This window comes from Ambystoma mexicanum, chromosome 12 (assembly GCF_040938575.1).
Source record: "Ambystoma mexicanum isolate Mex_15411 chromosome 12, UKY_AmexF1_1, whole genome shotgun sequence".
NCBI classification, from domain to species: Eukaryota; Metazoa; Chordata; class Amphibia; order Caudata; family Ambystomatidae; genus Ambystoma; species Ambystoma mexicanum.
The window spans coordinates 363,862,795-363,887,694 of record NC_090936.1 but is presented as its reverse complement, the minus strand read 5'-3'; the positions used below and the strand labels follow the sequence as shown (position 1 = coordinate 363,887,694).

Genomic DNA, 24,900 nt, shown 5'->3' with positions numbered 1-24,900 from the left:
TTCGGGATAACTGGTGGACAATTTTAGCTGCATACCCACGTTGGCACAGAAGGCTTGCCAGAAGCGGGACGTAAATTGCGCCCCTCGATCGGATACCACATGAAGGGGCATACCATGGAGGCGTACTATGTTCTGGAGAAAAAGATCAACTAAGGCTTTGGCCGTGGGAACCCCTTTACAAGGTATAAAATGTGCTAGCTTAGTCAAAGAGTCTACGACCACTAACACGGTGGTGAAACCATGACTCACTGGTAGGTCCACTATAAAGTCTAATGAGATAGTATGCCACGGTACTGGCGGTATGGGTAAGGGGCGTAATAGTCCAGCTGGTCTTCGATGATCTGCTTTATTCCGTAAGCAACACTCACACGTATGTAGATACTGTTGAACATCATGTTTCATTCGAGGCCACCAAAAATGACGTGTCAGTAGTTCGTAAGTCTTGGTTATTCCGGGATGTCCCACGAAGGTAGAGTGCTAGACTGCTTGTTGCCGAATGGCCGGCGTGGGTAGATACAATTTAGTTCCAAAAAAGTGGAGTCCATCCTTAAGAGTCTTTTTCTTGCTAGGGTCACTCCATTGGGCCAGTTCTTGTGCTGTTAGCGCCTTTCTGAGGTTGGTAAACATATCATCCACTATAACACTACCTATGATGCGTGTTGGCGGTACAATGGGTTTAGGTTCCTCTTCTGTATTACATTTGACCTCTGGTTCTGGGTAACGGGACAGGATGTCCGCTTTTTTGTTCTCTACTCCAGGACGGTATGTGACCACAAAATCAAAGTCAGCAAAATACATGGCCCATCGGAGTTGGCGGGGGCTTAGAGCCTTGGCTGACTTCAAGAATTGTAGATTCCTATGGTCGGTCAATATTGTTATTGTTTGTTGGGCTCCCATTAAATAGTGACGCCACTCACTAAATGCTGCTTTGATAGTGTATGGGAGGACAGGTCCAAGGGATCCCCCCTCCCCTGCAGTCCCCTCCTTGTGACGTCCATGACTCATACGGGGACCCCCTGCCACCAGGCCCAGGTGGTGGGTGGACCACTGGCTGTTACATTGACCAAACGTACTGTATTAGGCTAGGTCCTGGAAAACATTTTGAAAAACCAGAATGCCATCTTAAGACATGATTCCTTGTGCGCTGCAGCACGGCCCCCACCTTCAGAAAGTCCTCGCCTCCCCCTGTAGCCTCCGCTCCCTGGCAGATCCGCTGAAAGCCCATTCCCACAGACAGTCGGCCATGAGCTAGTGTTAGAGCAAGCACTGTATCATTCACCTTCCGCTGTGCATCATTATCCTCAGCATGATCCGGGTAGCGGGGCTGGCTTGGAAAATAACTGTAAATCGTCCCCGATGAAACAAAAGCCTCAATCCTATACCAAGAAACTGATTATATATATATATATATTGCATCACAATGATATTCCTTCTGCACGAACCCCTTGTCAAAATCTACAAACGCTGTACGAATAGAAGATTGTGTTATTATTTGACAAAATGGTCAGGATACCCAAACCTCCTCAGTTATGTACAAACACCCAGTGCCCCTGGCCTCCTACTATGTGCTTCTCTAGGGGTAATGTGAAGAGAGCGATACCAAGTTCTTATGACATGGCTAACCTGATGCTGCTAGAGTGCAAAGGAACACAAGCGCGACAGTATTGTGAGCTCATGTAAATTGCTTAAAGAGATACATAGAAAGCAATCAAATGTGAATGTATGAGTTTAACATGTATTACTGCTGTCAACCATATTGGTCTGTTGTTCCTGCGTGCTCCACCAACCCTAATGCTACCTCACGTATCGTGTTTACCATATAATGCAAGAGCTGCTATTTTTGCATATACTCACCCTGTAGTGATTAATAGAAACGTTGGTATAGTTAACATATTTGAAATGACTATGTAAAGGTGCAAACGATGTAGACGTGTGACCCTTTAGAAAATCAATAAGCATTATACATTATACAAATCCCTTTGTTTTCAATATAATTTGCAGCATATGAAAAGAGTATCATCGTGGGCATATCCAAGGTCACTTCCCATCCCTTCCCCTTGAAGCCTGACAGAGAAAGCAAAGGCCGAGCTACACCACCTCACCTCCCCCAATTCGGCTGGAGCCGCTTCAATAGTCACAGTAGAAATCCTGACACTGCCTCGAAGCTTTCTTGAAAGTAACAGCGTTTTTCCAAAAAGATCAAGTGCAATTCCCTTCTTATGAACCCTTCTTAGTTTGCCGTCTTTCTCCCCTCGTTCAGCTGCGGACTCAAAACTGCTGTACCTTCGTGTGCTTTGCCTCACTCAGAGTCGTGCTCCGTGTGAGGAAGTTTAATGGAAGTCAGGTGTGAGTGATTGTCAGTAATTGCCTGACTTCGCCTGACCACAGTAGCAGGAAATGTCAGATATGCTGCTCGGGTGTGAGTCTGTTTTCTCCCAGAGCGGGCTGTCCGTGTGAAAGTGCTGGAAAAAGGAAAGGGGTGGGGGGGGGTTAAGGTTCCCATATATCCTACTTGGTAGAATGGGGTAAAGGTGTTGCAGGGGAAGGGATGCCACATCTCGACATCCGATGTCCCACTCAAACTCCCTGAAGACCCCTCACCTAGGTGATCCTCCCACACTGGTCCACCCCCAGGAACTGGGTCGAAAAGCGATGGCCGTGTCCTGGCCACCTGGATGACAGATCCCCAGGGACTAGCGGGTGAGACACCTTCTGTTTTCTCACACTGCACAGGTTAGGTCTTTCTTTTCATACTATCGCCCTTCTGTGCTCTTGGGCAAACACGGCACCCATGTAGACGCCAGGCACCAGAATCTATAAAGGTGTGTCTCCATCGACTTATATACACACGGGTAGACTGAAGTGCATGGAGGAAAACTGCTCTGGGCTTTTTCCACATTCTCATCTATGGGCAAGCCTTATCATTTTCTAACCTACATGGAGGCTTTCCAGGGTAATCTTAAGAAAATGTGCCTCCTCCGATGTCTCTCTTTTGCTTTTGCTTCTTTCGTCAACGGACCCCGGAAACCCTGATTTCCATTTGATCTGGGGAATCTGTAGGGCCCACAAAGGCATCAGGGGAATGCTGTGCAGTAGTCCAAAGTCGAGAGGAGAAATGTTTATATTCTCCCTTACACTCTGTCATACGGGAATTGATTTGTAGGATTAAGTCCAACAGTCTGGTATAATCCCTGGACAGTGTGGAAAACACAGACAGAGTGTCCTTAATATCATCTTTGAGGCCCTTATAAAACAAGGCTACCTTTTTATTCTCCTGTCACAAGGTTTTAGCTGCGAACTGATTGAATCATGCTGAATAGGACAACAGGTCCTTTTCACCCTGTACTAGTTCCAGCAACTCAAGTCTGAGGGCCCTATGTCTAGTGTCAAAAACCCTGGCCGTGGCATTCGTTAAAGTATACAAATCATAAAGCAAAGTGCTATCGCTCTCCCACAAAGGAATGGCCCAAGAAGCGGCAGTAGCCCCCTAAATGGGACAAGGCAAAGGAAGCCTCGAGGCGGAATCTGGAAAAGAGGTAGGACTTGCACGGATTCAGAAATGTTCTGTATCACTTTGGATCACTTAAAAATAGTTCAGGTAGAGCCAACGCAAAGTGAAATGAGACCGCACCAGGCATGGGTCACCCATAGGAGCAGCTGCCGCTATAGCCGCAGTGGCCCCCCCCTCCTAGCACCCACCGACCCAGACTCTACATCTTGGTGTGGGGCAACGGATGCACCATGGCCTGTATGGCGCCAAGATGGTTATGCAGGGATGATATCTCAGTATGAAGGATGGTAACAGCCTGTACTAGGGCAGTAACATGATCGCTTGCGGCCTCCATGGGAACCATGCAGTGCAGGGCTCCTCAATCTGTCAAGCTTACCCGAGCCATGATAAAAGGCGAGGTCCACCTACGTGTCTGCGTGATAAACCAAACTGACCTCGGTCTCACACCGTGGAATCCCAAGTATATACTGGGCGATTCTCGAGTGTTACAGCAAGGTGGGAGGAAAGAACAGCAACCAACAACACAAGCCCCAGGGATGAAAAGAAAACAGAGAGGTATACGTATAGAGAAAGGGGCAAGACCAAAACCAAAGTATACAATAGTGCTATCCACCACCTACAGCAAAAAGGGCAGAAAGGTTCCATGTGGAAATACAGCTAGATAATGGGACGGCGGGGTGCAGAGACAGGAGTGATCGAAGGAAATCCAATCCAGAAGCAAATAGTACACAACTCAATCTAAAGGTGAGTCCAGAGGAAGGCAAAAGGTCAAGACATTGCAGGTGAAGTAGAATACAAAGAGAAGTAAAAAAACAGGCAGGGCCGGTACACAGGCAGGTTGGCACGTCAGAACAGATGGGGAATAGGAAATGGAGAAGTGGCCTGGAGGTGTACGGGTGCAAAAAAACAGAAACAAACACAAACAAATAATCAACAAAAAAAAGAAAAATAACAACTTAACATAAACAAGAACAAAAAGGATGGGAAAAATACATGTGGAACCTTGCCTATAGACCATGAGCTATCTACATCAAGAAAATTAAATCTTACAGGCACAGGATAAAATATACAAAACCAGAGGAAAGGCAGTCCATAATAGCAGCAGTACTATTATGCAAAAGAACTTACAATTAACTTCAGCTCTGAAGGCAAATGAATGAGGTTATTGCACTTTTCTAGAAACAATTGGCGGTTGCTGCAACCAGAGCCAACCAATATGCAGTCTCTGCTATCATGTGAGCACCATTGGTCGATCTTGATTCTACAAAGAAACTTAAGATCAAACGTTCTAATAACCCCAGGGCTAGTCCTTTGTCTAAGCCACGCCAAGACCTTGTCCTTCAGGACTTCCTTGGATTCAGGCCCTACTGGCGTAGAGATGTTTGACAACATTTCTCTGGTCAAACACACATTTTCTTAATGAGTTATCCAATATAAGGGGCATCTGTGCTTTGATCATTCATGACTTCATACTGGAAATCCCTTTAGTTTTTTTGTCATCACTATAAGCACCTAATATCGGAGTCCAACGGGAATCCTCCACTGCAGTATGAGCCACAACTAAGAATGAGTTTGTTCTTCACCTAAAATGATTGTGGCCAGGGACTTACAATGGATATGCTTCTGAGCGGTGTGCAGTCATAATGTTGACTGCAAAAAAAGTCGAAAACAAAAATATCGAAAAAAAAAGTCGAAAAAAAATAGAATTGTGTTTTTTTTATTTGTATATTTTTTTGGGTTTGGGTAGTAAAAATAAACGGGGGGCTGAGTGGGGGAACCCCCCATTAAAAAAAAAAAACATTCGCATTTTTTTTTTTTCGACATTTTTGTATTTGACTTTTTTGAATTCGACATTATCACTATGAACCGATATCATTGGCCAATTTCTCTGGTTTGGCCATAACTAATGAATCCGGCTCAGTCTGACAAATGTTATCCTCTACCCCTTCCAGTATTTGATTGAGTCCACTATCTTACATTCAGTATTAGGTATCTGAACCATTTTACCATAATCCATCTGAAAGGTTTGGCAGCTTTTATCATCCATTTTAGCATCCAGACACAAATTGGTTTGACATGAGCTGTCTATCTTTACAGGCATTACATATTGTGCAGATTTGTCCAAAAGGTCCATCCATATCCCAAAGTCATGAAAGTTTCCACATTTCTGTAGGTAAGCAATAATAAGCCACATTGGTTCAATATTCTCTGGATCCACGTTATATGTCCCTATTGGGTCCACTAGGGCCTGTGTTGGGGCACATTGGGACACTGCGGCAACGGGACCCCATAATGAGGAGTATCAATCTGCAAAGCACTATTCTCATTACATGCTTAACTGTCATCTCCATTTTTAACTTGCCCTTCATTCATAATTTTCGTATGGTCATTGGGAAATTGGCAAAGGCGAGTATATATTTCTAGGATCTACAGCCATCAACATCTAAGAAGACATACTAAACGTATGTTTTCATTTTCAAAAGTTATATTATATGCACCTTTTTATTTTGAAAAGTAACATTATATGCACCTTTTTTATAATGTGACTTCAAATATACATTGTTTTCTGTGCTACAAAACATGCTTCACCGCAGCGCCCATCCCAATTATTCATTAGCACTTTTAAAACGACTTCTGCTTACAGTGTCACTGCTGCATATCCTACTACTTATAACAGCGCACAATTTCATAATAAAGAATACCTCAATTATCAAGTTACAGTCCAAAAAAAGAATGCCATCTTTTTTTAAATGCACCGCCTTCTCTCAAAACTACAACAGGCCTTCATATTGCAATGTAATATACAACATTGCCTTCCAAACTATAACTTGATTTCTGTGTGCAAATCATAATTACCTGCATAATTACCTGCAGCACCCATGGCAACTATATAAAGACATTCAAGCACAATACACTTCAGATTTTGCAAAGTTACATTTCCAGGAGAAAGGATTACAGAAGAAACCTACTCAGCAAAACAAGCTCTCCCAGTTCTGAAAAGTAAGTATTAATGTGATATATATCTTACAATTTTTCTAACATAATTATACTTTGTATTATCCTAAACTGTTTTGTCCTCTAAACTATACATTCAGCATAGTCCATTCAAGGAGATATCGAGAGGAGAAGTACGGTAAACAACTGGAGATGAAAGGAAAAGACGACAAGGAGGCGAGGCAGGAGGAGAGGAGAGCAAATAGGATCCATCCTATGGGCCTACACATTAACTGGAGAGCAAAGCTCAACATAAGAGACCTCGAATGCAGCCCTACCTACAGAGGGTATGTTTGCATGACCAAACAGAAAGGGGAGGGCTAAATTACTTGGGGCCCCACTTCTTTTTGCAATGTCTGATACCTGACCCTTGTATGGCAAACTAAGGATACTGGGTGGCAGAGTCCTGGAGGACAAACGGGAGATCCTGACAACCTTGGTCGCAACCAAGAGAGACACAGAGGCACCAAGAGAGACACAGAGGCAAGAAAGAAGTGTTCTGTTCTGGACACTATATACGCTGAGACTGAGTTACTGTTTCACCCGTCCAGGCGGTGACCCTTGCTTAGCCAGAGAAAGGAGAGTACTCAGGAACATGGTTGTAAAGGAAGGGAAGCATCTGGTGAGTACTTGTTTCACTGTCCCTAACACCATCACTGCTGGCCCAGTAATCCACAATCCCTTTCATAACCAAAATAAAGAGAACCGTGACAATTCGCTTGGTTTTGAGTCATCTGTTGATCCTTCGGCCATCATATTCTTCATGCTGAATCTTGCGTGAGGGACAAAATGATAAAGGAGGCCATCAGCTACAGTAACCGCAAAAACATCCTGACTGTCATCATGACCTCAGCAGGAAACTGGCTATTGTGTTTCCGATTGCCTGGAACTCCTACAGCAGTAAGGACGCCTCCATCTGCATTATGAGCAGCATAGCACCAATGAACTGTAGACACATCCAGGCCGATTCATGGAATTAATGTGGCCTGGGTACGTGTATTTCAGGGGTGTGCGAGAAGTTCCACACGCGATTGGCCTGGGAACATGTATTTCATGGGTGCGCAAGAAGTTTCAAACACGATAGGCCCTGTGCGAGCGGGGTGTGTGTACTTCAGGGGCTCGCGGGAAGTTTCACACGCTATTGGGCCTGGGCGAGCAGGGTACGTGTACTTCAGGGGTTCGTGTGAAGTTTCACACGCGATTGGGCCTGTCCGAGCGGGGTATGTGTATCACTGTGGTGGGCGTGGAAGTACAGGAGGCAAATGCGCGGAACGCCCACATGCAAAAAAAGTCGCGCTAATCCGGAAACATGGACGCAAGCAGGAAGCAGGCGTACGTCGACCTGCGCGGCATAAAAGTGCGCGCAAACAACAAACAAGCTCAGACGACAGGATGAATTTACGTTCCTAGCAGCAGTGGCCGTGGGATACCGTAGGAGAAGGAGGAGGAGGATAGCCAGGGCCAGAATTTTTACACCCAGAACCAGCCTTTTTGGGATGCCTGATGACCACGTGTATGGGAGGTAAAGGTTTCCACCTCACATAATACTCGACCTGGTCAGTGAGTGGGAGGATGACCTCACATCACCCACCCTCTGCTCCCAAGCACTGAGCCCCCTGGTGAAGGTCCTTAATGTACTGCACTTCTTGGCCACTGGTTCAATTCAGCGGACAAGTGCCATAGTTGGGGGCGTCTCACAGGCCACGCAGTCACGCTGCCTACACCAGGTCTTGGCCATCATGACTGCACGCCCATCAGTACACAGGCACATATACCTGCCCAGAACACCTGCAGAAAGGCAGGCTGCCGTCCAGGATTTCTACGGGGTGGCACACTTCCCCAAAGTGCTAGGTGCCATTGACTGCACCCATGTGGCACTACGTCCCCCCAGGGCAACTGAGCACATCTATAGAAACCGCAAGCACTGGCATTCCATCAACGTCCAGGTAGTATGTGATGCCAAGGGAATCATCACCTCAGTATATGCCAACTATCCAGGGTCCACCCACGACAGTTTCATTTACAGAATGTCAACCCTAAACCGGGACCTAGAAGCTGGTCGGCATGGCGATACATGGCTGGTTGGCGAGTATAAATGCCACTGCACATGCATGCATGTCAGATACTGAGTAATGTCACAAACCCACTAATGATACCCATCACCACCTCCCCAGGGGACAGTGCCTACCCTCTGAGCACCCACATGATGACGCCAATGTCACCCAACACCTCCCCAGCACCGCTCCCCAACACACCATGGCATGTCATGCTATGTGAGAGCAAACAAAGGAATCCCCAAAACATGACACAAGTGTCACAAAGTACAGTGTCCCGATGGGAAAATTGCCACACACAATGTGCTCCCATTAATGTAGAACTGACAACACATATGACCAAAGGCTTACTACAATACAATGCAGCTAGCCACCTCAAACATAGCATTCACATGACAGTACTAGGTAAACGGATACGTAGACTTACAACCTGGTGATGCTAGCACATCGACCACCCCCAACTGTACAGTGTTGGTGCCACGCAAATCTAAGTGCACTGCTTACAACATGAACTCCATCTCCAAAGTAGACGGCCTTGTGAAGACATGTGGAATGAACCTGCAAATTAGGAGGGAGACATGGATGCACAAGCACACATCAATACACCATGCAGTGTACAATACTACAACAATATGCACTAGGAATTTATACACAGTATTGACTACAGACTGCCCACACATGTCATGGGAGTCCAACGTCACTGTGTAAGTTGCTGTCACTTGGGCACACCCTTTGCAAGCCCATGGTAATGGGAAGCATGAGGGGTGTGTGTCTCACAAACCCAAGCATCTAACCCAAACTCAGGACAAGCCTGCATGTGCCCAGCCGCAATAAAGTGGATGCCCACGGGAGCCACACAAGGCAACACACTGTAACAAAAAATCAAAAATCAAAAATCAAAATCAAAAATCCAAAAATCAAAAATCAAAAATGGCCATGTGGGGGCAGGGGGGTGGGGGAGGCCACCCAGGAGGTCCGAGGACAAGGCGCACACCAACAGCCACCTGTGTGGATGTTGCGAAAAAAAAACACCTCCATGGGCTCATGGCCTGCACGGCTACGCTAATGTGAGAGATTCTGAATCGCTGTGCTCGCTCTCATCACCCTGTGCTGCTGCCGCCACAGGAGGTGGTGGTGCTATGGGAGGCAGCCCACGCAAAGCCCTAGTCTGGTCCTCCATGGCAGCAAGCATGCGGGTGTGGAAGGTCTCATTCTGGTGGATTATGTTGCGGAGATCCCCATGCACCACCTGACGTGATGCCCAGACCTCCTCCCGAGTTGCCTGCATCTCTGCTGAGAGCGTATGTGTGACACGCTCCAGCAGCTGTTCTGTCCTTGTGACAGTGGAAGCCTCAAGCTCCACAAGAGTCTGCCTGAGGTGACGGGCTTCTACCCTCAGGGCTTCCCTCTGGCGCTGGGACTCTAAAGAAATGGCTTCTCGCAGAGTGTCCAGGGCCGCCTGTCTGTCCCTGTTGGACGCCAACATGTCCTCCCTGGGTGATTGGCAAATGGAGTCTGTTGCCTGCTGTAGTTGCTCCATCTGCCTCTCTGGGGGGACAATGGAAGTGGCCACCCTCTCCATATCTTGAGCCATCCTTTCAGATGCTGCTTCTTGTTGGTTTGCCATACCGTATCTGGATCTCTCCCATGCGGTATTGCCTGGTGGCGTACAGCCACCGCGTTGGCTGGCACCACACCTGTCTGGGGCAAGGCGAACTGTGCCTTGCTGTGTCGGCACTGCCTGAGGCTGCAGGACTGCATTCCCCCTCTGATCTGCTGGCCCAGAAACAGGATCAGATGTTGCGGAGTGTGGCCCTGCATCCGTAACCACCAAAGGCGAACCTACCAACACTGACATCCCCATAGTGGGCTGTACCTCTGGTGCTGGTGGGTCGGACAGAACAGAATCCCTCCCTCCTGCGAAGCCACATAGGTCTCATCATCCGAATCAACACCCGAAAGGAGGTCTGGTGAGGTGCACCCAGAGACACCCCTGGAGAGAACGGTCTGCAGCAAGAGTGGGTTCTCACCCACCACCACACCCGTCCCCCACTGGTGCACGGTCGTGCCTGAGATCCCTCCTGGGTCTGCACCATCTCCTCACCCTCAACAGCATCAAGTGCGTCATCCCCTGCAGAAACATGAAAGACAAAAAATGGAAACAGGCATTAGCACCATGGCACACAATTAGGCCTCACGAGGTACAGAACCAGTACTTAATTGACACATGTCCCACATGACTATAACCCTCCCATGCATGCACTGTCACTGAGTTTGAAGGGGAGGAAAATGTCACACTGATGACACCAAGATGGAAGAGCAACACATTAGCTGCATGCTGGCTAGCAGAGCCATCACACATTGGCCTGTGAGTGGCATATCCAATCCACATAAATGACCATGCCATCACACAGATGGCATGTACCATAGGCATGTAACATATCGTTTGACAATAGGGCTCAGATATGCGTAGTGAAAGTGGGGGGATTGAAACAATCAGCCTGAATGAACAATGAGAAATACGGAACAATGTTGTAGAAAGATGCCACTTCAAGGGCAACTGGCGTGATGTTGCACAAAAAGTCTACTGTGGGTAGAAGGGATACTGTAATACCCAACTCCAGGGGCGCAGAATGTTTTGGATGAAGCACATGGGTGACCCAAACCACTCAGGCACACACACCCTCACCTGGCACTCAATCAGAACCCCTCACACACACAACATACACATGGATCACACACACATGCATGTGCACTCACCGGACAATGCCTCGTAATCTGGCAGATCTCCCACACCTTGGATCTGTTCCTCTGTGACGTAGGTCCCAGCAACAGACTCATGTACAGTGAGTTCAATGTCCTCTTGTGGAGACCCATCTCCAGTCACCAGAGTAGCGGCATGACTTGAGGCCAGCTTTTTCTTTGCCCTGTGCTTAAGGTCATTCCAGCGCTTGTAGCACTCACCAGCTGTGCGCCTCACTGATCCAAGGGCACTTATGATGTCCGTGACGGTCTGCCAGTGTGCCTGACGTCGGGCAGGTGTGGTCTTGCACCCTGAAGTGCTCAACATTTTGCTGTTGTGTGCGGATACATACTGCACAAGTGCATCACGTTTGGCATCATTGAAGCTAGGCTTCCTTTGCGTGCCGGACTGCGTAGCCGTGTCTGGGGTATCAGCCTGTAGTGGACGAGCACTCTTCCTCTTTTTTTTTGGAAGGTGGTGGGGATCCTGAGTGGCCTACGCTGCTCTGGCCACTAGGGGCAGGAGCACCGGGGGACTGGGGAGTTGGTGTGGGAATGCACACTGAGCATGGGACTTGGTGCAGGCATTGGCTGAAGTGTTATGTAGTCAGGGGGAACGTTAGCAAGATGGACTGGGACCAACACTGCCCTGGCTGGGAGAGTCAGAGCTGGGGTGGATGGAGCTGCAGCTGCCCCTGCAGCCTCCCCACCCTGCCTACTCGGGGCAGCAGATGACATAGCTGCCCCTAATCCACCTGGTGACACCAACTTGCACCGCCACACGTGTCCTAGACTTGTCAACCTGTAAGTCAGCCTGGGAGTCACCCTCTGCCAGGTCAGGTGCCACAATGGGCTGGTCCAACAAGGGCTGATCAGAGATGGTGTCAGCCACGTTTCCCTCAACTATGGGGGTGGGAATGGGTGTCCCTGACTGGTCCTCCACACATGGGGGCCTAGGGGTACCCTGCAAATCCCGGCCACGTCCCCTACCACGCCCACCACGGCCACCTCTTGAGACTCGGCCACCTTTGCCACCCTTACCGCTTGGTTGCCTCCCAACCATGGCACTGATGTTGTTGTGCGTATGGGAGTTGCAGTAAACTATTGTCCTGGGCAATTGTGTGTCAAAGGGGTAGGGTACTAGATGGAATTCGTACCCTAGTGCTCTAGCAAGGCTGTATGTGACCCCTGGGGAAAGATGACGGGTCACGCAACGCACAAGCACCCCAAAAACAGAATATAACATGCACGCAACCCCTCGTAGACCACGTGCGTGGAAAAATGAACCCGCACCCAGAAACACAAAAATGAACGTACGCATGTTACACGCAGCCCACAATGACCTCTGAAGGGGTACGCGACACACGGGGCAAGCACAGTTGGTAAATATGTGCGCGACTCATCGTCTGCCTGGAAAATGAGCGTGAAAAATACGTGCGTGTGCGCGTTGGCAATACCCCCGCCAAAAGAAGAATTGTACACTGTCCGAGGAGACAGGACAAAAGAAGAAGTGAACACTGTTTGAGGAAATAGGCCAACAGAAAATCAGAAAAAAGCTGTCAGACGTACAGGGAGTACGAACTAGAAACGCTGTGAAGTAAATCGCGTGTGAACCGACAAGAAGTACAGAATTCACCCACTCGCTCTCCACGAAAAGCACGTACAAGGAAATGACATCCTACACGTGCCTTTTGTACCGGCCCACACATCCCACGTCACTTCCGCATATACGCGCTAAGGCCCTATCCTCCAATTACACGAGCTGACACTCGGACGTGCAGTTCTTGGACGTGTAACATGCACCTGTGTACAGGGAAACGCCTGCGCACACCTGAAATACACGTAACCAGGCCAATCGCATGTGAAACTTCCCGCGCACCCCTGAAATACACGTACCCAGGCCAATCGCGTGTGAGACTTCTCGCGCACCCCTGTAATACACATACCCAGCCCATTCGCGTGTGAAACTTCCCGCGCACCCCTGAAATACACGTACCCAGCCCATTCGCGTGTGAGACTTCCCGCGCACCCCTGTAATACACGTACCCAGCCCATTTGCGTGTGAAACTTCCCGTGCACCCCTGAAATACACGTACCCAGCCCATTCGCGTGCGAAACTTCCCGCGCACCCCTGAAATACACGTACCCAGCCCAATCGCATGTAAAATTTCCTGCACACCCCTGGAATACACGTACACCGTTCCCCCAGGCCGATCGCGTGTAAAACTTCCCGCGCACCCCTGAAATACACGTACCCTGCCCAATTGCGTGTAAAACTTCCCGCGCACCCCTGGAATACACGTACACCACTCCCCCAGGCCGATCGCGTGTAATACTTCCCGCGCACCCCTGAAATACACGTACCCAGCCCATTCACGTGTGAAACTTCCCGCGCACCCCTAAAATACACGTACCAAGGCCAATCGCGTGTGAAAATTCCTGCGAACCCCAGTTATACACGTACCCTGCTCGCACAGGCCCTTTCGCGTGTGGAAGTTACCGCAAAACCCGTAATACACGTTCCCCGCTTGGCGTTTGCTTTTTGGCAGTCCGGTAAACTAGTTTTGGGTTGTCGCAGACCTTTGCGCTGGATTGGGGATTTTGATGCCTTTTCCTTGCGCAAGGGCGTTCTTGGGGGCATAACTGGTGCTGCTGCAGGGTCGCTGTGCCACTCTGCGCCACGGCTGGTTTTGGAGGCTAAAATCCATGAATACGCTGTGCGCTGAAATGGATTTTATCGCACGCGGCTGGCGCAATCTATCGCACGGGAACACTGTGCGCAAGCTGCCTGCGCCACTTTTGTGCGAATTTCCATGAATTACCCTGATAGTCGGGAGCAAGTTGGCCTTCCTTACGTTCAGGGAAAACAGAGTCTGTGCTGCAGTGCCGCGGTTCGTGGAATGACAAAACGTACACTCTGCAGACAGCGTAACTCTCCCTTTTTTGCTTTTGTGGCATTGGCGGTTGCCATGGAGATTACAGCAACGCTGTGAAAGAACGAGACCTGATACGGTGGCTAGGCACTCACATCGGGTAAAGCCTCAGGTTGCCTTGGTTACCCGACACGAGACGCCACGTCACAAGCTGCAGGACTTCTGGGTTTCCCATAAAGAACGGCACCTTCCAGATGCCAGCGCTTCTAATTAAAGTTAGTGCCCCAACGTTTTGACTTCCTGTTCTTCCTGCCTCATCGTCTACGACCCTGTTTGCTTCTGGACCCGCCTTTTGGATTTTGAATCGGCACCTCCGATCTCTGACTTCACGGCAACGAACTCGGCTATCGCTAAGGATTGAAACTGGATTACCTTTTGACTTTGTTCCTTTTGGATTCTTCTGTTCTTGGATCTTGAATACTACAAATACCCTTCTCTGAAGGTAGAATCGCGCACCTGGTTTGGGACTCCTGGCAGTATTGGTGCCTACATCAAAGTCGTTAGAGCGTTCTCGTGCCGCCCGTGGGTATGTCCCTACTAACCTTTCCCTCAATCCTTCTCTTTGCTACTAGTCTAGATTCCTATCTTTCTAGCCTTGGATCATTGTCTGGCCATTCTACACTGTAGGAATTCCCTTCAACTACTTTGGGGAGAAGACACAGTTTTTTTACCACCGGAAAGAACTAGGATAAATGGCTTAGCGTCCAGATAACCATCTTTGACGCATACCTAGTGGTATTTTTGCTCTTTTACTTGAACCACTGTCCTGCCTGAGTTGGTTAAAACAGGTAGGGAGCTGCTACAAAGAAAAGGTCACCCTGTTGCAGGAAACCCCGAAAATATCGGGGTTCCGGATACTGTGACTAAGACTGGCCAGCAAACCGTCTGCCCCACCTGTGAGTACACTGACATGCAGCCACCTGGTCTGTTGAAGCGTCATCAAAAACCTAGTCAATGAACCTGCCCCCAGATGCAAGTGGATCACTACCACTGCCATCACCTTGGCGGAGGCCCTCTGTGATTATGTTAGGCCTCACAGCAGCACCTTGAACTACCAATGCTGGTTTATGGCTACAAATTCCAGTTACTGTCTCTGAGCTGGAAAAATCGGGACATGAAAATATGCATCCTGCTGATCTAGCAACACCCTTCTGGCACCTCCTGGAAGGGCTCTTGCAAGTTGGGAAAGTCAACATTTTGAATTTTCCTTTCCATATACATTTATTTAGGCCATTCGGATCTAAGATGGGTCTCATTTTTTCATACCTCTTGCTTTGCATTTAGAAAGTATCTTTATAGAACGTCTTCTATGCTCTTAGTTCAGCTCTGTTTGGTAAAGCTCTTGTCACTGCTGTTGCAGATGGCAATTTGGAAGAAAGTCAGGAAAGGGGGATTGTAACCTCTTTCCCCAATCTGCATGGCCCGCCGCTGCCCACCACTTGTCTCTGGTCACAGCCTTCCATTCCGACAAGGTTCCCAGCCTGTCTCCCTGCAGACACTGCATACAGCGAGAGCACATTATAGTAGTTTTTCCACCCCTGTCCTAAACTCCCCTTCGAGAAGCCACCGGCTGACTAGCCACAATCTTGGAAAAAGCCAATTAAATGAACAAAATATAGAAATACATTTAAACTTGTTTGGCCATTGGACTGCAAGATTCAGGGTATGTTCCTGTGGCATCAGAAAATGAACAGTTGGGATTCGACTGGGTGGTACCATTTATATTTTGGGCACTGATTTTCACAGATCATAAGGACACCCTTGCAACGCTGCAGGCATAGGTGGCGCCACTTGGTGCCATGGAATGTCCTGTGGGATGGATATTTCAGACATAAGGATTCTGCAGAGGAGACAGTACCCTTTAGAAATTGGTTATATACCAAATGCAGTGCTTTCAATGTACCCACCCCATGCTGAAATCATCCGACCTGATCTCAGGCACCTATTTTAGCTGGTATTTTAAAAAACAGAGGTCATTCAAATACAACATGTTTTGAGCATGGAACCATATTCATAAAGAGACATTTCGATGTAGTATAACATTAAAAAAAAAAATCACAAAGTGATGATTTCATAATAGATACAAGGGAAAAAACATCAATTCCATAGCCAGTGACTTGAATACAGGGTTGCTTTTTAATAAAGCAAATTGGTAACAAATATATACATTCTTACCCGCTGATGTGAACATTTCTTATTCCCAGTCATGCAAACTAGCCATAAACTCCCTTCACCATTAAACCGGTTTTCAGACTACTTGTTGTATATTTTATGTTCAGAATTCTTATAGCAGCATATCTGTTTGCGGTTATACCTTTCTTTCATCCGCTTTTGGTTCCTCGTCCAATGATGGAATGACCTCAGCTTCACCCTCATCTTCTTCTCCCTCTGAGGGATTCACATCTTCTCCTATGCTCTCCAGAACGGGTGATGGTTCAGGCTTGCTTTCCTCTGTTACTTTTTTGATCCGCAGGCCAAAGGTGGAACATAGCTTAGAAAGGTGGTCAAAATAGGTGTGCAAAATAGTTATTGCAATGTTGCTCATTGCCATAGGCTTTGGCAAATCAAATCCAATGGCACCGTCAGAAAAATCGTAGCCTCTGAACCTGATGGACAAAAAGATCATGTTTGCTTGGTTATGCCATATAAAGTTTTCATATGAAGCAAGACAAATTTAAACCAAATGAAAAATAAATAATTAGTAATAATACATCTGCATCACAATATGTAGATTCATTTGTACACATTTTAAATAGTGACAACTCGACAGGGATTTGGTGGTTTAATTTTTTATTTGAACTAGCTATTACATTTTTGTACACTCTCGAGTTGTAACAATAAGGATTGGCCTATATCCAACTTCAACTTCCATACTCTTTATCATCCACCATGTAATGACCACTGTGGAATATATTATTGTGAGATTATTAATCACTTTAATGTTCTATGCCTGACTGAGTTTCACTTTAATTGTCCAAAATCGAATGCTTTGACTCTTTCAAAAATGTGAAGTTCATAAAGGTGCAACCACACGCAATCTGCTGATGGCTTTGTTGACATCTGTTTTCTGCTGTTTCTCTCGTGAATTTGACCTCTGCTTTGGGCAAAATGCCCAGGGACTATCTTGGCAGTGAAGTTCTCAGTCCACAAGTATTTGTCATAATGATATTAATAATAATATTAATAATAATGATAATTATAGTTGATCGAATGTTCACATACGTTTTTGTGTCAGAGTTTGAATGTTTGACTCAGCAAAGGAAGCAGCCTTCAGAGCTGTGTGATTTCTATTGTTGTAGTCCCCCTCTTTTCCCTTGGCCCCTAAAGATATTGCAACACCGGATGGGGCTCCCTACTGAAATGGAATCAAGTGTTATCCTCTTACAGCGCCCCCACTACTGCAACTTTCCAGATACGGATTTCTGCCTACTCAAGATGCAACATCCAATAGGCCCCGATTAATGCGCCAAACGCGGATGACTGTAATACACAAGCTACTTACTCTATGAAACAATCAAACACCAGAGTTGTCTGTGCCTTGTGCCCCCCATACTCCTCTTCTTACCCCTTTAAAGAATTCTGCATTTTGAGAGCTCTTACATTATAATGTATGCATTGTAACTTATGAGCTACTTCACCTGCTGCACTCTCTCGTTTTCTGGTTTGCAAAATACCTTACATTATTATTTGCCTAGAGTTGATTGCCAAGCTGAAAGACCCTTTCACTTCTGGGTATACCACTAAAGATCTCAAGCAATGACCTGCACATCTTTAAAATTCCCCGTTGGTTCTTGCAATCTGTTATCATACTGTGGGGAATGCGCACCAACAGAAAAGGATAATAATGCACCTGGAAAATGGATTGCTGTGTGATGTTGTACCATGGACTGTGCGAGGTGGTGGTGTACTGTACTGTGCATGTATACAGTATGGGAAGTACAATAGCTTATGTATTTTGTGTGTGGCATGAACACTACAGTAACATTTCCTTACATGTTCTGTACTTTCAGGCATCTGTGTTAGCTCACTGAGTCACTGTTTATGGGGATGATGTAGAACTGTGTCCCAGCTTAAATCTTTGCTGTCCTCCCTTCACAGGATTCATGTTACAAATGCAATCATTTACCATGCTCAGTGATCTCTTGATTGGAGATGACAGACTGTGGCATGAGTCAGATTTCACAGTTGTCCTTGACTGAGGAGGGGATGAGGGGTGGAATTTTACCTTCGGTTCTGTGCTGTCTTTATATAGTGTTTATCTACCGTACAGCAATGGATTGTTTTTTGTGAAGTTGAATGGGGTGGGCTACAAATGGGGCTGCAACCTAAGGCACCAATCTTATTTTGATGTTTGAATGCCTTGTTTATGTACAATACATTAATGTTATGACAACAAAAAAAGGGAGGGCTGGGATTTGTAACCAGCAATAAGCATAATCAATTTGTTTTCCGAGAGTATTTGCTGAATTCATGCAGAAAATTCATCTAAAGCAGTATTTTGCAGACAATGAGTATGAAGGGGAAGAAGATAGCAAACTACACAACAAATCAAGCTTCACAGCCCCAATTCAAACCCAAAGTGCAGAAGCTAGAGATTTTGAAAATAGAGTATGGTATGGTAATGTTTATTTTTATAGCGCCTATACACAGGCAAGTGTTTCAAAGCGCTCAAAGAGGGAAGGGACATGGGTGAAAAACAACAGTCGCTCAGAGCCCTTGAATTTCTAAGACGATAAACAGTCTGCACAGGCAGATTAAGTGCATATTATACATTTAACAGTTTAGATACAGCAATTAGGCCTGACAGCGATTCTGCAGTTTTTTCCAAGTGCACAATTAGGGGTGACGACAAGGGAGAACAGACAGAACCTTTAGGCAGGGCTGTATACAGATCGTGCAAGTGCGTGAGGGCAAGGGAAGGGTAAAGGACCAAGTGTGCCCAGTCAGTAGAGACTGGTGAAGTGCGGAGAGAGAACTCACAAGGTTTTATAAGTGTGTGGGGTGTAGGGCCTTGCAGCAAGTGCAGAAGGACAGGCAGGGCTGCCTGGGACGTGTGAGGCTCTGAGGTACACCAGGCGGCCAGTCTAGTGATAGTTGGGTGCTGATTCATGCAAATAACAGCCTATGTGTACAGATTCCAAAGGAAGCATAATGGGTGTTTATTGGCAGTGTTTAAAAGCAGCCATTTCGAAATGGGTGCAAATGGCATTTCTTTTTCGTTTTCAGCCAACAAGATGAGTATTTATTTTCAAAAGCATTCAGCAAAATGTGCAGTCATTTTTAAAATGCACATGGGCACATGTGAGGACAATGTAAGGGTACAGATTAGCAGGGTAATGGGGTTAACCTGAAGGTAGGAAAGAGATGCGAAGTTACATGAAGCAGGTAAAATGCCACATTAGGCTTTACATAAAAATAAAACAGAATGCAGAAAAGACAGTGGGCCTCATTACAGGTCGGGCGGTCCGGAATTAGCAGTGGCGGTAAACCCGCCGCCACTGTTAATTCCGGACCGCCCGATCCTGAGTCCTGCAGACGAGAGGTGATGTTCCCGCCAGGTCTGACCTGGCGGGTTTAACACCGCCCGCCTGCAGGCGTACGTGGAAACACCAGCACCATCACAAGATGGTGCCGGTGTTTCCACTTCCCCATCCCCATTGAGTCCTATGGGACTCAATGGGAATGGGGATTTACTGAATTCCGCCTCCGGAATTCCCAGGACACCAGGGTCGTAATGCCCTGGTATTTCTGGGAGTCACGGAGGCGGAATGGTAATACGAGTCCGGCGGTAACCGAGGCAGTAAAACCACCTGGTTACCGCCGGATTCGTAATGAGGCCCAGTGACTTCAACGTGCATATCTACAAATTGAGTGCATTTCTATCTGTGTGGAACTGCATTGGGAAATATATAACCAACTAACTCTTCTACTAACCAATTAACTGTCCCAATTAACATTGTAATGCAGTTTGTTTAACACAGATTGAAATTCATTCCATTAGTGTTTTTCCATGGAAGAAGGAAACATGCACAGTAATAATAATTAAAAAAAACATGAGGGCTGTCTTTGTGCAACTGAAAACGAAAGCTTCCATTGTTCTAGCAGGAAATAAGTTGCTACATGAAGGCTCTTGTAATGTGATTGGTAGAAGTCTGGGGGTGTTAGAACCACGTCAGGGAAGGCTGGTTTAATTTGTGATGGACAGACAGAGGGAATTTAAGCAGCTGGAAAGGGGGTGCAGTCGGTCAGTCTGAGATTCGGTTCCTGTCAGCACACTGTGGGATGTTGTGTCCGGCGGATGCAACTGGAAGAAAGTCTGAAGACAGGGCAGAGAGTTAGAGAGAGTATCGTCCTGGCTTCGGAGTGAATGAAAGTGTCCATGAACTGTGTGGGGCTCGTACAGATAAGATCCGACAGTACGAGATTGTTACGCTCACCTGATTCCCACGGGGGCGTCGATCTGGACTGGCCCGCTGTTGCTTCCACCAGAGTAACACGTAGAGCCGAGATGACAGACTGGACAGACCCACTTAGCTTCGTTTGTTGGACTCGTACAAATATCTTTCTGCAATGGAGAAGGGGAATTAACCTCCCGTAATCTGAGCGTTAACCCGCCTTCCCACTCCCCTTGTCTGACCACAGAACACTCCTGAATTCCCCTCTTAATCTCACCTGATGATTTGGAAAGATGAGCTCTCCATCCTGCGTCGAGCGCAGGGGCGCGTAGACGACCAGTTACTTCACTGGCGTGGAGGAATTGGCGAGTTCCATTATTGACTCTAAAGTCCAATCGTTCGTAAGAGTTCAAAAGTCTGATCTTCACTCTGCCAGATTCCTTGCAGGTTGCAGATTTAAACCACTAGAAGAGTTCCAAGTGGCAATTGGTAAGATCCTGGTAAGTCTATTGTGGTTCTCCCCTTTGGGGCCGGGGTCCAGCGATGATGCAGAATTAACTGCGCCGACCCGAAATGAGGTGAGTACCCCCCTGTGGTAAATCAGGTAAGTCTTTGGGGTTAGGTTGTATTGTCCTTGTTTTCCCCTTAGGGGCCGGGGTGCGGCGGTGATGCAGAATTGACTGCGCCGACCCGAGATGAGGTGAGTACCCCCCCCTGTGGTAATCAGGTAAGTCTTTGGGGGTAGGTTGTATTGTCCTTGTTTTTCCCCTTAGGGGCTGGGGTGCGGCGGTGATGCAGGATTGACTGCGCCGACCCGAGATGAGGCGAGTACCCCCCTGTGGTAATCAGGTAAGTCTTTGGGGGTGGTTTGTATTGCCCTTGCTCACCTATTTGTTCTTGTCTCCCCCAGGTGTTGAAGAATAGCCTGGAGATGCTGGGTTCGCGATGGAGTAAAGGAATGCAGCCCCAGATGGTGAGTTCAGCGCCGCGCTGCGAGGCACTGTGAAGGCTTCTCTCTTCCAGATCGACGATGTGCTGGATCAAGGATTCAGGTAAGGGTTTTGTTCTGATCTCTTCTCCTTCTCCTTTTCTTGTTCCAGGTGTTCCAGGGCTGAAGCGGGCGTGGCTGAAGACTGGAGCTGCTGAAGACACGGTGAGCGTTACGCTGCAGCACGCAGAATAACGCGAAGCACGTGTGGCTGTCCGGGTGTGGCTTAAATAGCCTTGGAAGAAGTTCCAGGTAAGTATTCTTCCACAGCCCCACCCGAGAGGAAAGCAGTCCCTGAGGTAAAATAGTCCCTCTAAGCCTCATTTGGCTTGTGGCTTCGTGCAGCACGGTCTGCATCAGGTAAGTTTTCTGTAATGATGCCTGCTTCTGGGGTTGCTGGGCCTGGTCTGGCTTTCCGGGGGCAGGCATCGTGACAGCACTCCCCCTCAAGGCCCCTCCTAAGGCTGTCCTCCCTCTCGGCCTAGGTTTGTCTGGAAATTCTTGGTGGAACCTTTTCACCAATTGAGGTGCATGCACATGGTCACTAGGCTCCCAAGATCTTTCTTGTGGACCATAACCTTTCCAATCAATGAGATAGAAGAGTTTTGATCTCACCCTTTTAGAGTCCAGGATATTCTTGACTTCGAATTCGGGTTCTCCGTCTATGAGGATAGGTTCAAGTGGGGTGGTTAGCCTAGTTCCTGGTTGCACAGGCTTCAAAAGAGACACGTGAAAAACAGGATGAACACGCATATGACGGCCACTGGGTTAATTATAGCCTTAATACAATAAGGTCCCAAATACCTGGGGTTAAAGGTCCGTGTTCCCTCGAGTGGTAAGTACTTGGTGGCTAACCATACTTGGTCCCCTACTTGGTATTGCAGTGCTTCACTCCTGTGTTGATCAGCATTCTTCTTGTATTTATCCTTAGCCTTTTGTAAATGTGCAGTGTGTGATAACAGCGTGGAGATGATGGTCGACCGCAGGCATCTCTAAATGCTGGGGAGAATCTAAATCTGAGGTTCGACGATGGTGACCATATATGGTAAAAAAAAGGGCTTTGTTTAGTTCCTGAGTGTACAGAATTATTGTATGCATACTCGGCGATCCAAAGAATGTCTTTCCAATCCCCCTCAGATTGATGTAGCATACAACGTAGGTATTGCTCAAGAGTCTGGTTGGTTCTCTCTGTTTGACCGTCGGTCTGGGGATGGTGGCTGGTTGAAAGCCTAACATCAATCTGTGCCAGCTGGCAGCACTTCCTCCAAAAATGTGAAATAAATTGACTTCCATGGTCCGAAATTAACACGGAAGGAAAGCCATGTAGGCGGACAACATTTTCAAGGAACTCCTTGGCCAGGATTGAAGCTGAAGGTATTCCTTTTAAAGGAATGAAATGGGCCATTTTAGAAAAAAGATCTACAATAACTAGAATGGTGTTATAACCGTTGCACGGGAGTAAATCTGTGATAAAGTCTAATGACAAGGTATGCCAAGGAGTAGGTGGTATGTCTAATGGTTGTAATAATCCAGCAGGTTTTTTCTTTTCCCCTTTATTTTGAGCGCAAATGCCACAAGACATGACAAACAACTTGACATCTTTTCGCCAGGTGGGCCACCAAAACTGTTTCTTGATTTTGGCTTCAGTTTTTGCAATGCCAGGATGCCCTTCCATCAAGGTGTCGTGGTACTGAGAAATGACAAGTTTCTGTAGTTCCTCTAGTGGCAGAAATAGCCCGCCTTGGTAATAAGTTAGATTGTTGGTGACAGAATACTCTGGACCTTTCCTTACCCAGCCCTGTAAGGCATCGGAATCAAAGAGTTGATGGACCCTTTCTTGAATGTCCTCCAGAGAGTGTATGGATGTCAGACCAAGGCTCCTCTGTTTGGGAATTATGGGTACAGGTTTTAAAGCTCTTTCGGTTTCTCCCATTCCAATTCGGGACAGGGCGTCAGCTTTTCCATTTTTACAACCTGGTCGATAGGTTATTACAAAATCAAACTCGGCGAAGAACAATGCCCAACGGAGTTGGCGTGAAGATTGGGCCTTGGCTACCTTTAGGTATTGTAAGTTGCGGTGATCAGTGATGACCGTAATGGTATGTCTGGCGCCCAGCAGATAGTGCCGCCAAGCCTTGAAGGCGGACTTGATGGCCAACAGCTCCTTGTCGGTTATGGCATAATTTAATTCGGGAGCCGAAAACTTTCTTGACCAAAACGCCACTGGGTGCAGCCGGTTAGATTCGGGATCCTTTTGGGAGAGCACTGCTCCCATAGCTGAACTGGATGCATCTGTTTCCACTATGTAGGGAAGCTCTGGACGCGGGTGTCGTAATACAGGAGCGGACGTGAATTTCTTTTTTAACTCTTGGAAGGCGTTCTCGGCTTCTTCTGTCCATGCAAAGCGTTTATTCTTTCGCAATAGTGTTGTAATGGGATGTACAATGCGTGAGAAGTCCGGGATGAATCTGCGGTAGAAATTGGCAAAGCCGAGCATGCTTTGAACTCCTTTGACTGAGCTTGGCGAAGGCCAATTAAGAATTGCGTCCACCTTACGTGTATCCATCTGGATTCCTTTCGGGGTCAGAATAAATCCCAGGAACTCTACTTCCGTAGTGTGAAAGATGCACTTTTCCAGTTTAGCATATAACTTATACTGGCGTAACTTCTCTAGGACTGCTCGGACGTGCTTTACATGATCGGATTCTGATAGGGAGTATACTAAGATATTGTCGATGTAAACGACTACACAAACATCGATGAGCTCTCGGAAGACATCGTTCATGAAGAACTGTAAGGCCGCTGGTGCGTTACACAGTCCGAAAGGCATCACCTGGTACTCAAATAATCCGTACTTGGTGCGAAAAGCAGTCTTCCATTCGTCACCCTCTTTGACGCATACCAGATGATATGCCCCCCGAAGGTCTAGTTTTGTGTATATACAAGCGTTCTTTACCTGGTCTAGTAGTTCAGGGATCAAAGGCAATGGGTATCGATTCTTGATAGTTATCTGATTCAGCGTGCGGTAGTCAATGCATGTTCTAAGGTCGCCTTCCTTTTTAGGCACAAAGAACAAAGCAGAAGATGCAGGGGACTTGGACGGGCGGATGAAGCCATTAGCAAGATACTGGTCTAGGTACTGGCGCAAGTGGAGATTTTCAGGTTCCGTGAGGGCATGGATTCTGCTGCAAGGTGGTTGTGCTCCTGGTATGAGATCTATTTGACAATCATACGATCTGTGCGGTGGTAAGGTGTTTGCCTGCTCCTTTTGAAAGACATCCTG

At 47.2% G+C, this 24,900-nt stretch overlaps 1 protein-coding gene across 1 annotated transcript in view; it reads right to left on the bottom strand.

Moving 5' to 3' along the window:
• DNAI7 (dynein axonemal intermediate chain 7) overlaps window positions 1-24,900 on the bottom strand; it is a gene marked incomplete in the record, with an annotated part of 1,381,690 nt that overhangs the window by 568,392 nt on the left and 788,398 nt on the right. Inside the window, 1 exon segment of the mRNA XM_069628488.1 lies at window positions 16,549-16,840. Within this exon segment, the coding sequence (XP_069484589.1) occupies window positions 16,549-16,840 (292 nt within the window).